The sequence below is a fragment of the Equus quagga genome, chromosome 20 (assembly GCF_021613505.1).
Source record: "Equus quagga isolate Etosha38 chromosome 20, UCLA_HA_Equagga_1.0, whole genome shotgun sequence".
Taxonomy (NCBI): Eukaryota; Metazoa; Chordata; class Mammalia; order Perissodactyla; family Equidae; genus Equus; species Equus quagga.
This window is the reverse complement of record NC_060286.1, coordinates 36,540,543-36,557,613: the sequence shown is the minus strand read 5'-3', so window position 1 is coordinate 36,557,613 and position 17,071 is coordinate 36,540,543. Positions and strand designations below refer to the sequence as shown.

The following is a 17,071-nucleotide window of genomic DNA, read 5'->3' as shown; positions in this document are numbered from 1 at the left end:
TCGGTTAGGGTTCCTCACAGGTGACGATGCTTTGGGGAGGCGCAGGCTTCTAGCAGAGGGGTCTGATCCGGGCCTGGCCGTGTCCGAGAGGACACTGTGTGCTAACAACTGCTCGCCTGCCTGGGCTGGGTTGTGAGGAGGGATGTGGCTTTGAAGAAGCGAGGCTGGAGACACTTGGGGGCCAATCAGAAGACCCGGCTGCAACAGATCTTTTAAGTAGGGCAACAGCCAGCTGCGTCTGTGTTTTAGAAGCCCCTCCGGCTGCCGCCTGGAGCAGGGATGGGGAGAGGGCCGGAAGCTGATTTGAGTTCTCTGAGGACCGAGCGCCTCTATTCATCAGAGGAGGTGCTGGGGGCCGCCTCTTTGAGGGAGGGTCTGCACTGCCTTGCCCACCTGGCCATGTGGTGATCTGTCTCTCTGAGGCCTCCACCTCCCGCCCTGGCTTCTGCAAAGGGAAATCCATGAGGTTTTGTAGTGAGCTTTTGGTGAGGGACGCTTAGGGGGAGCATCTTCCTGGACCTTAAACCAATTCTGGTTGTCTTTCTTGAGCTGCTCATTTGCTTTTTTTTGAGGAAGATTAGCCTTGAGCTAACATCTGCTGCCAATCCTCCTCTTTTTGCTGTGAAAGAATGTCCCTGAGCTAACATCCATGCCCATCTTCCTCTACTTTCTATGTGGGACGCCTGCCACAGCATGGCTTGCCAAGCAGTGCCATGTCCGCACCCAGGATCGCAACCAGCGAACCCCGGGCCGCTGAAGCAGAATGTGTGAACTTAACTGTTGCGCCATCGGGCCAGCCCCAGGCTCATTTGGTTTTTAACTTCAGACTTTTAAACTTGTGTAAGGAAACAGGCTGTCCTTTGCATTGGCTATTAGAAGCTCAGGGCAGGAGTCTTACTCGGGGTCCGTGGACCGACAGGGAGCTACGGAAAGAATTTAGGGGCCCAGAACTTGGATAGGAAACTAACGCCGTTCTTATTGCTACTAATCTCTAGCCAATAGCAATTCCTTCAGTTACACATGAGTCAAAACAAAAACAAAGCCGCTCTTGTCTCAGCGGTGCCCGGGGCTTTGTCACATGTATTATTATGTTGCATTGCAGCTGTTGTAGATTTCTTGAAATGTCATTTGCGCCCATCGCTATTTCAAAATTACGGTGGTTATTGGACTCATTGTTAGATCTTGTGACTTAATGTGTTAATAAAGTGTGTGCACGCATATCTCATGAATTCGATTTTTAATATTTTCATAACTATGTTTTAATATGATTGGTTTCCTTCGTAGTTCTGTGCATTTTATTCTCAGCATTTAAAGCCTTTATTCTGAGGAGGGGTCCGCAGAGAAAGTTAAGAGCCCGTCCACTCTCCTCGACACCCCCACCCCGGCTTGCAGCTCCTTCACCTGCAGCCCGCACCGCGTTCTAGGTGCAGCCTCTCTCCTGGGAGATTCTCGAGGCCGGGGTGGGGCCTGCTCATTGGCTGCTGTGGCTGTAGCATCAGGCGTCCCTGGAGCCTGAGCTTAGTTCCTGTGTGTTCCATTGAATTGGAACGAAATGATTTAGCGGAACAGGCCCAGAGACCCCAGTCTCTTGAACTCTGCCTGTAACCTCGCCAAGCCCACAGTTAGTTAGGTCCTTCAGCTGATCTGTGGGTCTGAGGCCCACCCGAGCCACCCCCCACCACCCGCTGGACACCTTGTGTTCCATCCTGTGTACCTCAGGGTCTCCAAACCCCAGCCTCACAGGCTCCGGGCCTTTCCAGCTGGAAGGGTCTCCAAGTCCTCGCTGTCTTTGGGCGATAAGAGCTGTGCTTTGTCGCATCATCTGAAACTCTGGGAGACGAGTTTCTGCCTCTCTCGTTCCTTGCTTTGTAAAAATAAAAGCTGAGCTTTTGGAAGCCAGTCAAGTCACACACTAGACAGGAGATTAAAGCCACAATGAACCAATTTAAACGCCTGCACATTCTAATGTGTTTCCAAACAGAGCATTCAAAGATGGGGAGTGGCTGCAGGGAACATATTAACTGGCTAGAAAAAATCAAAACAGCTCTGAAAGAAAACAGCGTTGGGAGACTGATCTCCAAACCACGGGCCCACGTCCTGGAGCAAAGCCCACTCTGCGTCGCCCGCTCCCTTCCCCTCGCTGACGCGTCCTTCCCCCCAGCGTGCATCTGGTGGCGGGTCTCCTGCAGTCCGATGGCAGAGCCCGCCCAGTGCAGGGACCCGGAGGGGGCCCAGGTTCCCAGTCCACACTTACGGAACAACCAGCTGATGCTGGAGAACTGAGGGCCCACGAACAATTCAGCCAATGTTAAGAAACTGTTTGTTTATTTTATTTAAAAGTAACGATTTCCTTTCTGGAAAATTCACAAAGTGCCTAAGAGGAAGAATAAGGAAACAGGAAAACTTCCAACTGTGGTTCCACAGACCACAGACAAATCGTCCTTAACCAAGCGGCCTCTGAGGACACCAGGCCGGGAAAGGAGAGGCCTGAGCTCACAGGGGGCGGCTGCAGCCACCTCTGCCAGTTCAGTCACACGGACCCTGTAATGGCAAGACTTCCCAACCTTTCTCTACGAGTCTAGTTTTTTTGTGGTTGTTTTGTTGCATTTTTATTAATCATAGAGTTGTGACTACTAAATATACGACTTGGTCTCGTTTTTTGGTATTATCGTTATATCCTAAGAATTCTCCATCACAAATTCATTTTAAGCGTACTTTTTGTTGGCTGCATAATATTCTGAAATGCAAGTCTACCTTGCTTTAGCTAACTCATCCCCTGTTACTGGCATTTGGGTTGTTTCTAGTTTTATTTTGTTATGCCTTTTTAACTAATGCTGTGATCGATTTTTGGGGCACTGAGCTTTATACTGATTCTGGGCTATTTCAGCCTTTGTGGAGGGCTTACTCTGTGCAAGGCATTATGGGAGATTGGAGGTTAAGCCGGACCCAATCCCTTCACCTCAGATGCAGATATAAATACCTTTAATCCACTGTAGGTTCTAGTGTCCATAAGCTGACAATTAGAACTGGAATACAGAAGAATTTTGCTGGGTTTATGGGACTTTAAGAAAGAGAAAATCAAAGACTCTGCATCCACTGCTAAAAGGTGAGAGGAAGAGAGGAAGGAGGCGTGTAGCCTGGGGCGCTGGCTTGGCTGGGAGGCCTGGGCCAGCAGGCAGGCGTCACCTGTGACAGGCAGAGCAAGTGGGCGTCATCTCGGGTGCTGAGCCAGTTGATTGTCAGTGGCTGCCAGGAGGCAGGAGGCCCCTGGCTCGGTGGAAACACGAGCAACGTCTGCCGTGGATCCCAGCTGGTGGAGAAGGGGCCGCAAGACCCCTGGCTGATGTGGCCGGCCCCAGCCTGAGAGGTTAATTCCAGGTGAGGTTCGGAGACTGCCATCAGCTTGGCCGATGCCAAAAATTGTGTTTCTTAGGTGGGGGCTTCTCGATCCATTCAGATGAAGATTCATTATCTGTCACCATCATCTCAGACTGTATGTGTTTTAGGAGGGGCTTCAACCCAAAGAGACAGAAGAGAGCGGCCCCCGAGTCCCAAGGTGGGGTCAGCGGGGAGCAGAGAAGCCAAGAGGCGCAGAGAGTCTCTGCTAACCCAGTGCCCAGGGCCGCTCTCCCTGCTCCGGGACAGGAGAGCCCAGACCCATCCTCCTGCCGGGCCACTTTCCAGTCCCCGGGCTCCTTGACAAACACAATCGCCGCTGGCTGTGTCGCCCGAGTTGCAGCACCAGGAGGGGTGTTGGTGGGTCTGGCCCCAGTGTCCGTCTCCCACCCCCTCGCCGCCCCGTCGCAGACCCTGCGTCTGGCCGTCTGCCCCATCTCACGTGGTCCTGCCTTCAGCCCACAGGTGCCATGACGCAGCAGCCGCAGGAGGGTTTCGACAGGAGCGTGGAGGACGCGCGGCAGTGGATGAAGGCTGTGCAGGAGCGGCTGCAGATCAGCGACAACACCCAGGGACCGCGTGCGGCCCTGGAGGCCAGGCTGCGGGAGACCGAGGTAGGCAGCAGCTGCCGAGGCCACCACAGCCCTGTGGCCTGGGCTGCATCCCTTCCTCTCTGCCCTCAGGTTTCCCGACGGGTCAGCAGCAGTGGTGGACTAGACTAGTGTTTCTCAAACTCTGGTGCATCTGAGTCTCCCGGGGATTTTGGCTTAAGTGCAGGTTCTGACCCAGGAGGTCGAGGTGGGCCCGAGATGTGGCATTTCTGACATGCTCCAGGTGGCGATTTTGCTGCCGATTCCAGGTCCATACTTTCATAGTAAGGGTCTGGAGCCTGCCTTCTGGCCCTCCTGTCCTGACAGGGGGCACCGTGCAGCCAGGTGGCCCCCACCTCAGCTGGCCCAGCCTGGCTTCCTCCCCGTCCCTGCTTCCCTGTGGCTGAGGTCCCTGCGGGTCGGGTGGGCCCAGGTCAGCCTTCAAGGAGGTGGGGAGGGGGCTCTGCCCAGTGAGGAGGGACCCCCTCAGCTCCTCCAGGGCCAGGGACTGGCTCTACCCCCAACCTGGCACAAGGCAGGGCTCAGTGCATGGGGTGCTGCACTGACCAGAAGTGTGGATGCCCAGTGCCTGACCTGGCATTGAGGTGCCCCCATCTGAGGGCATGTGCTCCAGGCCAGGGGGCAAGGGGGACGAGCACTGGACTCAGAGTCAGAGACCTGGGTTATAGATCTCCTTGCTGATGCTAGAGTGCTGTGTGACCTCAGCCAAGTCCCTGTCCCTCTCTGGGCCTCAGTTTTCCATCTGGAAGCAAAGCGGTTGACTTACATGTCTCTCGAGTCACCTCCGTTGAGATATTCCACAATTCTAATTTATCACCTGTCAATGGTTGCTTTTAAGGGGGCGCTTACCTTCTCCTTCACAAGCTGATCCCCCGACTCGGAGCTAACCCCACACCCAGATCCCTGTGTGCTTTCTTTTTTTGTGCTCTCCTATTGATTTTGTGCATTTTACTGAAAATAGCGAATACTCTTTTGCAAGTGGACAGTGAAAGTGAAGACTTTACACCACCTTTCAGGGTAATGATTTAAGCTTCACCACGTTATGAGGGAGGGGCCATTGTCCATTGTCTGCCTTTACCGTGGGGAAACTGAGTCTTGGGGCGGTCGTGTGACTTGTCCGAGTTGCAGAGGTCTCTGGAAGGACGTCCGCCATGGAATTCGGGGCTTCTGCCTCCTCGTCAGGTGAGCGTCCTGCTGCTCTACAGCATCACGTGCTTGTCAGGAGCCAGGTCTTCACAGCAAACTCATGCCTGGCTGGGTCAGGGAGCGGGGGCCCCGGTTTCGCAAACATTCTGTCTGATAAAAACGCTCGCTGGACTAGAGAGAGGACAGCCTGTGGGGTCTGCAAGGCCTGGGTTCAAATCCCAGCTCCGATTCTTGCTGGTGATTCCGTGCCAGTCACTTGACCCTGCTGGGTCTCAGTTTACCTCCCTTCTGGAATGGCGTGGTGCTGATTCTCAGAATGCTGACTTGAGGCGAGCGGGGGACACCGAAGGGGCTCAGTAAGGGGTGGCGTTGTTGCCAAATGAATGACTGTTCGCTTAGGAGAAAGCACTGTGCTACCTGCGAAGCTCGATGCCAGTGCCCGGAGCTGGCGGTGACCGTGACGCCCTCTGCCACCCCTTCCCCGCCCCGGTCACCCACCAATGCTTTTCTCCCCAGTCACCTGCCATCCGATTTGCCCTCAGAATAGTCCTTCTCTGTCCTCCTTGGCTGACCCCAATGGGCCTGAGACCCTCCCCTTTGGTCCCGATCCCCCCCAGGCCTCCAACTAGGGCCTCGGGACCCAGGTGAGCGTCCCTGGTCCCAACACAGCCCCTTGCCACATACCTTGATTAATACAGCCCTGCACCTCTGAGGCCAGCACAGCGAGGCCCGCGTCTCCCAGGGGGAAAGGTCGCCATCCCCGCGTGACCGTCACGGCCGAAAGGAGGGGGTGACTGCTCCTGAGCGATCCGGTCAGAGGCTTCCCGGTTGGATGGTGAAGTGAGTGCAGAACCTGGGGCACTTGGGGCACCCCCAGGAGGTTACGTACCCCAGCCTGGGGCGTCAAGAGAGGCCTCTGGGGACCTTTACTGCCAAGGCTTAAGTGAGGAGCAGTTAGCCAGATTGGAGATGCAGGGGGGACGGAAGGGAGGAGGGGCTCCAGGCAGAGGGACAGCGTGGGAGGGGCACTGGAGGTGGGCACGGCAGGGGGCGTGTGTGGGAGCCCCGACAGGGTTGGTGTTGGGGCAGCGTCGACCGTCAGGCAGAAGCAGGAGACAGGGCCAGAGAGCAGGGCAGGGGTCAGAGGGTGACAGCCTCAAACGCCGAGCCAAGGAGGATTCTGAGCCAGGGCGGATTGGAAACTGGAAGGTCAGGCGTTGAAGGGATGGGACAAGCCTGGGAGAGGAGGTGGCAGCCCAAAGCCCCCTCCCTGGTCAGACTTGGCCTTTGTCATCATTGTCATTGTTAGTGTCACCGCTAGATTTATCGAATGATTACTCTGCCCCGTCTTGGGAGAGGGGGACTGACATCCATGCACCGCCTATTATGTGCCCAAGGCTGTTCAATTTCACAAAAGCCCCGTGCATGTGGTTTTACTGTCCTCACTTTTCGATAATGACATGGACTCCTAGACACAGTGACAGGCCAAAATTCAAGGAATTGATCTGGTCAAGGGCTTGAACCCAGAGCTGAGTCCAGAGTGTCACCGGCCATCCCCACATGGAGGCCTGGGTGGTGGAGGCAGATAAGGCACACCCTGCTCTTGGGTTCATGGCATAGCAGGGGACAGGGATGCACATAATCCAGGAAGCCACACAAGTATGTGTGAGGAGCATCCCTAACATGTTATTCTCCTCCTCTAAAACCTTCCATGGCTCCCTATTTCCCACCAAAGTAAAACCAAACTTCCCTTGGTATCCAAAGTCCTCCACTATCTATATGACCCTGTCTTCTAGTCTTGGCTCCTGTCGCCATCCCACCTCCCAGGCACACATCCTCTCCTGTTGGCAGAAAACCTCCCAGATTTCCTATTACTAAGCCTTTGTTTGTGCCGTTGCCTCTACTTGGAACGCCCTTTTGTTTGGGTGTGGGTGTGCGTCTGAATGAAATGTTCCCTTGTCCGAGAGTCTTCCCACACCCCCTCCCAGTCCCAGCTCCTGACGTCCCCTGTCTGGCAACACCAGCGTGTCCTCGCTGTCTCTTGGTGCTCAGCCCTTCGGACTTTGTGGCCTTAGCCGGCAGGTCATGACCCCCTGGCGGTGGGTCTGGCTTAAGCGAAGGCAGGGGTGGTCCTTAGGAAGAGCCGTTGGTGAGGCCAGAGTGAAGGGGCCCTGGAAGCCAGGGGGAGCACTTCCATCAGGTGAGCCCCCGGGGACTTGATCTGGAGCCCAGGCAGAGGGAGTCGCGTCCTGGGAGCCCCCCACCGTGCGCTCCCCTGGGCTCAGGCACACACGTTTTCTGTGCCCTTTGACATTCCAACGCAATTTCACAACAAGAAGGAAAACGTTTTACTCCCGCCATCTGTTGCAAGGGCAGAGCTAGTGCCTTCTCCACCCCCCGACCCATGGGACCTCCCCTCAGGGTCTGGGCCATCCCTTGTGATCCCTCCGCCAGCTCAGTGACACATGTCCCCTGCCTGTTTGCTAGAGGGACCGGGATGTGAGCTCTGATCCAGCTCTGACGCTTAGTGGCTGTGTGTCTGGGGGCAAGTCCCATGTCCCCCGCAACCTCATTTTCCCAGCCATAAAGTGCAAGAAGAACCCCTCGCCCCTTGTGCCCAGGGGCTGCGGGAGGCTCAGGGACCCTCACGGAGGTGGATGCCTTCTGTGAGGGGAGAGTGGAGAGAGAGATGGGAGGCAGGACGCACAGAGGTTGGGAGCTTGGGCTCTGGGGCCGGCGGGCCTGGGTTCGATCCCTGCTATGGCCGTGGCATCGTGGGAGAGTTTCCGGAGCTCCCTGAGCTTCAGCTTACTCGGGGTGGAGGGAAAGTGGTAGTTGTCCCTTCAGGAGGGACGGAGGATTGAGGAGAGTAACTTACTGGCTGCTTGGCCAAGTGCAGGTGGCGCTGGCAGAGCCGGCCCGATGGAGAGGGTCCTTTCCTGTGGTTTCCATGCAGGGGTGCACCTGTGCCCACTGTCCCACCGCCCCCCCGTCCCAGCCCCCAGGAGCTGGTCCCCTGGGTCCCAGCGTCTTGTCCCTTGGCCCTCTGTTTCTAGCTTCCTTGGCCCTGCCCTTGGGGCCTGGCCTCAGCCAAGCTGCTCCCTAGCTGGCTGCAGGCCCCTTCGTGGTCAGGGACGTGCTGCATTTCCTAGGACTTCCAAAAGCCAACGCACCAGCCCTAAACACTCAGCTTCTCTACCTTTGCTCAAGCTCCCATCTCAAATGTCTGCACGTCACAAGGCTTGGTGCCAGCGCCACCTGCTCACAAAACCGTCTTGGATTTCCCCACATCCCGCCTTGGAGCTCCAGTAATCCTTTGTGGTCTCTTGTCTGCCGACCACACCACGGCCTGCAAGCACTGGGCCATATTTGTTCATCCTGGACTCTAGTGCCAGCACAGTACCTAGAATAGTACCTAGCACAGTGCCCAACACAGTACCCAGCATAGTGCCCAGCATGGTACTCAGCACAGTACCCAGCAGAGTACTTAGCACACTACCAGCATAATACCTAGCACAGTACCCAGCACAGTGCCCAAAACTGTACCCAGCATAGTGTCCAACATAGTACCTGGCACAGTGCCAACTCAGTACCTAGCATAGTGCCATCCTGGTCTTGGCTGTGTTGAGGGAAAGCCCTGACTAACCTCATTCCTTCAGCTTTCCTGGTCTCCTGGTTCTTCTCCCTGCTGGAGTTTTCCCTCCATCCAACCCTCAGCTGACTGTTGCCCTCATTGGCTCCTTCAAATCGGAATTGTTTTGTGGCTGCAGTTCAAGTACCCTTCCCAGCTGGCTTGTGTCCCTTGCCCAGCATTCCTGGACCAGCTCCTTTCTCGTGATGGCTATAAAACCTCACAGCAGCCAAACCTCACCTAATCCTCAGGGCAGTGAAGAAGGGTGGAATCTACTTCTCGAAAGTTGGCTTTGCCAGCTCAGCCACAGCCTCTGACCCCTGGCCTCCCGGGCCCAGGCCCACAGCCAACATCCCCCTAGTTGATATGCAGCCTTCTGCTTCAGGCCGGGTGGGGCTTGGTGTTCTACCTGCCTTTGGGACTGGCCAGCTCCTCTCTCTGGCAGGGAAGCATCAGGCTCATTCCCCTGAAAGGGCAGCGGGTCTCGGGTCTCCCTTGTTCCCGAGTCCAGCCTGTGCCTACCTGACCAGGAATCAGGAGGACACAGGTCCAGGGGCCTGGATGAGGTCGCACAATCAGGACACTAGGCATTGTCCTATGCCGGCTATCCAGGCCTCCTGGCCCCTTCTGGGTGTGGCAGAGAGAGCCTGAACTGAGTTTCTGCCCCAAAGCTGTTGGCTCTCTTCATTTAAGGAGCTGGATTCCGACGGAGCTTAATCGGGCAGCAGGAAGAAGGCAGCCTCCCTGCCCGCGGCAGAGTTGTTCTGCCGGGCTCGACGTCTCTGTGGGTCCCCAGCACCCTTGTTTGTGAAACTGGAATTACTGTGGTGCCCTCGTCTTCGCTTGGGGAGTGGGCACGCCGTCTGCCCCATGACTCTGAGTGTCAGAAATATCAGATCCTTAATATTCTTATTCCTAATCAAATTACATCTCACTGGATGGCAGGAAGTTCGTCCTCAGCCGCGTCGTGGGACCCCTGCTCCTGAGCGGTGTGAAGTGTTCTGGGCAGGGGGTGGGTAATCTTACTCTGCCCAGAACCTCCCACGGGCGCCCCCAGACCTTTAGTCCGCACCGATGGCTGTGGTACCCTTGCTTCCGTGTTGCTGCTTGCTGCACAGCGGGACTCGGGTCCCCGCTGGGCTTGCGGCAGCCATTGCCCACTGGCCCTGCCACATCCTGCTGCTTGGCCCGGCCCCGAAACCCAAACAAAACCTCCTCCCCTGTGTTGGGACATCTGCCCGCTCTTCCCTCCCCCAGCTCCCGCACCCACTCAGCCTGCGGAAGGGGCCCGCTGAGTCCCACTCTGGGATCACGCAGGAGGGGCAGACCCTCTGTGCTGTCCTCATTGTCCTCCTCTTCCTTGTTGACCATTCTCAGAGAAAGTAACAAAAGCGCTGGCACCAGTGCCTGTGTGCACATGTTGGGGGAGGGTCTCCGTAATGGTTCAACAGTTTACAAAGTCTACTCATGCATCAATGGTGTAATTAATAGTACTTTTTACATTAATATTATAACCCTAGGAGGCAGAAAAAGCAGTCATTGTTATTGCTATCTCAGGGTTGAGAGAGGGAGGCCCAGAGTGGTCAAGTGACCTACCCAGGGTCACACAGCTATCAATGGGGTAGCTCTTGACACAGCAGGGACCCCTCCCCCACCCCAACCACAAAGAAGGATCAGACGGCCAGCCCACTGGGACATCAGTCAGAGAAAACACTGCCACCCCCCGGGGAGGAGCCTGAGCTTTAGGCAAATGTCATGCTGCCAGTGAATACAGCTCAGAAGGTAAGTAAAGCCAGCACTAACAGTGGACAGTCAGCGATCGAGAATGAACGGGCCGGGCAGTATGCTAATGGTTCTCGCTGTGTCACACAATGCTCACTGTCACCCTCGGTGGCATAACCATTGTCTTCCCTATTCCACAGGCCTAGAGAATTTAAGCAGGGGGTCGTGCAGGTGGTAGGAAGTGGCCCTGGAATCGGAATCCAGGCATTTTTTTACTACAGGGACCAAGCTTTAGTTGCTGAAGATCTGGAATAATAATTAATAATGACAATAACTAATGTTAAACAGAGACATCCTATTTGCTAGACGTTGTGTTTTAGTCTTGGGGCTCCAAGAAGCCAACGCCAAGAGGAGATGAAATGTGCACAACGTTTCATAGGGAGAAGCCTGAGGGGGAATATTGGGAGGGAGTGCAGAGAGGCTGGGAGGATGGAGCCCTGAGCCCCGGAGACCAGGAGCATCTCGGACTGCCCTTCGGTTCTAAGGAGTTTGGCAAGACCGTGGGGCATCCTGGACCACCTCCATCAGAGGAGCCCAGTATCTCCCAGGAACCAGCCTGCCTTCGTGTTCCTGCTCCGTCACTGGTGGGAGCAGCTGAGGGAGCAGGGTCTCGGTGCAAACTGCAAACTCCTAGAGAATTTTGGAGCCTCAGCCGGGGCCCTGCGTCAAGCCCCTGCCCGGTGGTAGACCTGAGGCAGATTCCCACGGCCCCACCCTCTGTGACCTGCACTTTACATGCATTTTCTCATTTCGTCCTGAAAACCTCTGAGAACTAGATACTATGAAAACCCCCAGTTTACAGATGAGAAAACTAAGTCCAAAGAGACAATGGAACTTTTCGAGTTCACACGGCTGGAAATGGGCCAGTGGGGAAGGAGAGGCCCTCCTCACCCCGGACAGCCGGGCAGTTCTGTGCTCATCACCCTGCTCCCTGCTCCCGCCCTCAGAGCCGTCAGCAGGCTGCCCAAGGTCACAGGAGACAATGCAGGGGCTGCCATTCAAACCCCGGCTCCTCTGGTCCCCACGGCCTGGCTCTTTCCATCGCGCACTGTCTTCCCAAGGCTCTGCCTGTTTGCATTTTGTCTAATCCCCGGAAACTGGCTTTTGTGTCCCTGACAGAAAATATGCCAGCTGGAGCCCGAGGGGCGCGTGAAGCTGGACCTGGCGCTGCGGGCGGCTGAAGCCCTCCTGGCATGCTGCCCCGAGGACCAGAAGCCAGAGATCCTGGCCCGGCTGAGGGACATCAAGGCCCAGTGGGAGGAGACCATCACCTACATGACTCACTGTCACAGGTGGGGCAGCCGGGGACCTGCCAGGCCTTCGTGTGCAGCTGTCGCTGACCCTCCTTGCCCCCCACCACGCTGGCCTGGGGCCTCTGCCAGAGGGACATTTCTCCAGGCCTGGGAACAGGAGGTTCTCCTGGGATTTGATCCAGCCCTGCCTGCCTCTTTCTAATTAAAATCAAGCTTAATGATGATAATAGATAGTGGGAGCCCCTCGTGTTTTGCCAGCAATGAATTCCTAGTAGACTTGCCATGTGTTCATCCTCAGCAGAAGGGCAGTGGCCCTGGAGTGACAGGGCCTGCTGTCTTGCTAGCACTTTAGCCCAGATTCTCTGCCCGAACCAGGGAGCCAGATGGGGGTGGAGGGCTTCGACAGACCTGGGTTTGTCTGTTGCTCTGCTGGTTACTTGCTGTGTGGCCTTGAGAAAGTTACTTGACCTCCCTGAGCCTCAGGCTCCTCCTCTGGACAATGGCTGTAACCAAGTGTTCCTTTGAAGGTTGTAAGGAGGACAGAAGGGGATAGCAAATGTCCAGAGCGAGGCACAGTGCTTGGCACACGGTAGGCCCTCAGTCAACCAGAGCTGCTGGCCTCCTCTCCATCTTTATAAAACCAGAACGTGAGTGGATGGGGGCACTTTGCACAGTGATTTCAAATCCTTTCATTTGGAATTCCAAGCAAAGTGACTTGATATTGGCTGGACAGACAGGGCCAGCTCCATGTTACGGATGGGGAAACTGAGGCGGGTGAGGCTGCAGGGTTATGCAGTGAGTTCACGGCACCCCTGGGACCCACACACAGATCCCCAGCCTTCCGTCCCCACTTAGCAGTGACGAGCCCACAGATGCTATTGTGCTCTGCAGGCTGTTAGACACTCTCCCGGTGGCAGTGTTCTCGTGACTATTGGTGGGCACGCATGTGGTCAGAGCATGGTGGCTTGTGCTACATCCCGACACCAGAGCGAGACAAGTGGCTGGGGATGTCGTGCATCAGTAATGGGAGTTTAGAGCTGGAATATGGGGTGCCGGCGGCTGACAGCTCCCTAGGCTGCATCAGCAAGGCCGGCGGTTCTCAGAGCCAGTCTGGAATCTGAGCCCCATTGACCCGTGGAGCTTATTTACCATCTAGTAGGAGTGAGGTGGGGCCCAGAACCTGGAGTGCCAACAAGCTGCCCAGGTGACCCTGAAGCCCAGAGAAGGCGTCATTGTGCCTCCCTCTCACAGCCCCCTAGTGCTGGGGCGGGCGCCGTGGCCTGTCCTCTCTGCCCGGGAGCCAGGTAGGCAGGTGGGTCACAGCCCCCTGGTCTCTGTGCCCACAGCCGCATCGAGTGGGTTTGGCTGCACTGGAGCGAATACCTGCTGGCCCGGGATGACTTCTACCGCTGGTTTCAGAAGATGGTGGTGGCGCTGGAGCCGCCCGTGGAGCTGCAGCTGGGCCTGAAGGAGAAGCAGTGGCAGCTGAGCCACGCCCAGGTACTGCTGCACAACGTGGACAACCAGGCCGTGCTCCTGGACCGGCTGCTGGAGGAGGCGGGCTCCCTGTTCAACAGGATCGGGGACCCCAGCGTGGACGAGGACGCCCAGAAGAGGATGAAGGCAGAGTACGATGCAGTGAAGGCCAAAGCCCAGGTGGGTGAGGTGTGTGGGCTCTGTCTTCACCCGTCCATCCGTTTATCCACCCCTGTCTGTCCATCCGGCCACTCATTTGCCCACTAACCATCTACCCATCCATCTACTCACCATCTACTACCACCAGCCCAACACCTTGCCACCCAGCTACCCACCCACCACCATCCGTCCATCTCCCCCCCTCCTATCCACTCACCTATCTTTCTCCCCAACAAACTGCCAAATCTCCCAGTCACGATCCATTCACTCAGCACCCCATCCACTTACCTACCCAACCATCTATCCATCTACCAACCTGCTATCCATCTGTTTACTCACTCATCCGTCTACCTCCCCACCACTAACCAATCTCCTATTCGTCTACACAACCACTTAATCACCCACCCATCCATCTGTGTACTCGTTCACCTACTCATTACCCTGCCTCTTCACCCAGCCATTCATTCATCCATCTCTCCGCTATCGGCTACCCACCCACTGTCTACCCCTTCACCCACCTACCTACTCACTCAGTATCTGCCTGTCACCCATCTTCATCAGCTCACCCACCCACCACCTAACTACCCACCCAGCAATCTTCCATCCACCCATGCACCCACCCTTCCGCCATCCACTCATCCATCAACCCATTGTTTCCATCCACGTGCCCAGTGTCACTCCGTGGTTTATACACATGTGGGCGCTTGATACGTGTGTGTTGACTGACAGATGGACCGTGAGGTTTGCTTTTACCTGGTTCCCCTCCTGTCCTCCCGCCCCTCCTCCTGCCCTTTAGCCTTTCCTCCTCATCTCTGACTTGCTCTCCCCCCATCCCTCTGCCCATCCTTGTCCCTGTCCCCATTCCCTCATCTCATCCTTATCTTCATTTTCAAACAGTCCATTGAGTTATGAAGTTCAATTACTATTATTTTTAAAGAAATTCTATTTGAGCAGTTATTACGTCTGCCCTTCTTTTTTTTATTGTGTCTCTTTTTCCCTTAAATTTGGCATCCCTTCCAGATATGGATGATATCTGTAATCATTCTAAGCGCACAAATTTTACAATCTCCATCAGCTTGCTCCAGAAGCTGAAGGTCTGGGGCCTGATACTGCCGTCTGCTGGGTGTCCTGATGTGGTGGGTCATTTCCTCGAGGGCTGTGTGATTTTGAGCTGTGAGCATCCTAAGAAGGGCTTTATCTGAGGACCCCATGGCGGGGGCCTGGCCTGAGAGGAGCTCCACAGATCCAGGCTTCCCGGGGAATTGACCTTCCTAATTCCCATTTTTATGTCAGAATATTGGCTTGGGTTCCTGAATCAGGTGAGAGCTCTGAACTTGAATCCTTGGCCAAAATTATTCACGAGGCCCCTGGCTCCGTGCTCTGAAAGGTGACTGCTGTTTTCATTTGTTTTTGTTTTTTTATCCCAGAGCCTGAGTTGAAACACAAGCTTCCTTCTCCTATTGTGCTTATGGGGAGATTTTTTTTCTAGTTCTAGAGATTTCTGTGCCTTCACAGAGGGACAGCTCCTTGAGGCGTCTGCCTTTTTGCGGTGGTCTCTCCCCCTCTGCGCCCAAAGTCTGCCTTCCTCCTCCAGCCTGAGCATTAAACCCGAGAAGACCCCAAGTAGACGTGTGAGCTGAGCAGTCTGGTTTCTGTAACTCCTTTGCTGCTGCTCCACGGATCTCTCTTACCTTGGTTGCGTGCGGGTCTGCATTTGAACAAGCTTGTTCTACTTTATGCAACGTTTCTGGCTGCTGTGGTGGATGGTATGCAGGCTCACTAGTCCTCCGCCGTGCTGGACCTGGAAGTCTCCTGGGCCCTTCGTGTTTACAGGCTAAGAGAAATAGTTCCATCATAAGCAGAGACCTGGGAATCTGTTATCAGGACAGGATCTGGCCCCTGACTGCCTGGGAAGGGACCCTGCTTCAGAACAGGCTCTGCTGCTTCCCGGGTGTGTGGCCTCAGGGCAGCTCTCCCTACCTGTAACCAGGTGCCGAGGACGGAATGAGTTCATGTGCGAGCTCTGTGAAAACTGGCGAGCATCTTCCCAGCATAAGGGCTTCACTCTCAGTAGCAATGAAAATAAATAGCAACGACCATGGTGTTGGACTCACAGCCGGTGCTGGGAGCTATTATTGAATGAGAGAGAACCCCACCCCTGCCACTTGAAGGCACACAGCGCCCAGGGCCCCAGAGGGGCGTGGCAGGAGGGTCCCGGTGCTGCGCAGGTGAGGCAGCGATGACTTCCGGCTCTCGAAGGTGTGGCCAGTTGGCCCTCACCAAGGGCCGGGGCAGGTGTACCTGCGATTCTCTCTCCAGGTCTGCCCCTCGGGCCCCGCAGGGAAGGTGCCTGGCGCCATGGCCTCCTTGGGGTGACTCCACAGGAAACAGGTGCTTCTGCCCACCAGCAGAGAGCCCCTCGCGCAGCGGGCGGAGGAGAGGAAGCAGAAAGCGGTTGGGCGTGTGTACATGTGCATGCGTGCCTGCATGTGTGTGTGCGTATGTGTGTGTGGAGGTGACGCCAGGTGGGCACCACTTCTGGCCACGTGCAGAAATGATCATCTCAGAGCTCCTCATGGTCACTCCAGGGGACTCTCCCCTCAGTGGATCCAAAAAATCCTAGAAATCACGGCTCGTATCAGCAGCTGCCATCTTTTCTAAGTCTCATGTCTTTGACTTCTTTTGGTCCTCCAACCTTCTTACGTCGTAGATAGAGAAGATGTGACAGGGTCCGTGTTTTAGACTTAAAAAGAAAATCTAAGTGTCAGGTACACTGGCCCACTGGAAAGAACCAGAAGTGTTCTAGGTGGCTCCCAACATGGCCTCTACCTCTGTTTGTACCTGCGGTCCTGTGCCCATCAGGACAGAGCTGGGGCCGCGGGTGCTTCTGTGCGTCAGGCTGAGCACGCAGAGGCAGGAATAAGTGGGAGGTCAGAGCTCCTGGAGGAGGGAGCGTGTGGCTTCCAAGTGTTTTCACGAGGCAGAGGTGAGCAAGCAGCGTCCTGGGGGCCGGAGCGTGGGGGCCTCTGCCCCAAGAGGATGGTGTTGGGGAGGGAGCTGCCTCCCTGGGGGGAGCTCTCAGAGTTGCCGGACCAGCTGGTCCGTGCCGACCCCAATGTGGAAATGGGGTGCTGGGGTTTGCAGAGTGACTGGATCCTGTGTAGAGAAGTAAATTCAGTTTGGTCTTCCAGCTGTGGGCTGAAGCTCCCAGACTTGGTTTTCCCCTCCTGGCCATCAGAGGTTTGGCAGCTCTGTGCTCACGCCCAGGAAACCCCATTTGCTCTTGGATGGGGAGGGGTATGTGAACCACGGAGCTGTTTCTCCTCTCTCCCAGAGCTGGCTGTAGGGTGCGGAGTGCCCCTTCGGGCCCTTTGAGGTTATATTCCACCTGTTGCATGTGTGCAACCCTGCTGCAGAGAGGAGCCATGGCTGCCCTCAGATTCCCGGGGCGCTGTGAGCTTCAGAAGACTGAGGGGCTGCGGAGAGGGGCGAACTTTTACATCGCCTTTAGCAAGAGGTTTAACTCCCCTCCCCAAGGTCCTCATTAGGAAATGGGCTGTTGTAGCCCCAGGCAGCAACCTCGTGGCCTCCCCCGGCCTGCCAGCCCTAGATGGAAG

The 17,071-nt window shown here is 55.9% G+C and overlaps 1 protein-coding gene across 4 annotated transcripts in view; it reads left to right on the top strand.

The window, feature by feature from the left end:
* Positions 1–17,071, top strand: part of SYNE3 (spectrin repeat containing nuclear envelope family member 3) — a 91,407-nt gene that overhangs the window by 32,283 nt on the left and 42,053 nt on the right. For all 4 annotated transcript variants that reach the window (XM_046647445.1, XM_046647443.1, XM_046647442.1 and 1 more), the window contains exons 2-4: positions 3,855–4,010; positions 11,686–11,858; positions 13,166–13,475. In XM_046647445.1, coding sequence (XP_046503401.1) covers positions 3,867–4,010; positions 11,686–11,858; positions 13,166–13,475 — 627 coding nt within the window. In that variant the 5' untranslated portion in view covers positions 3,855–3,866. The remainder of the gene's footprint in view (positions 1–3,854; positions 4,011–11,685; positions 11,859–13,165; positions 13,476–17,071) is intronic.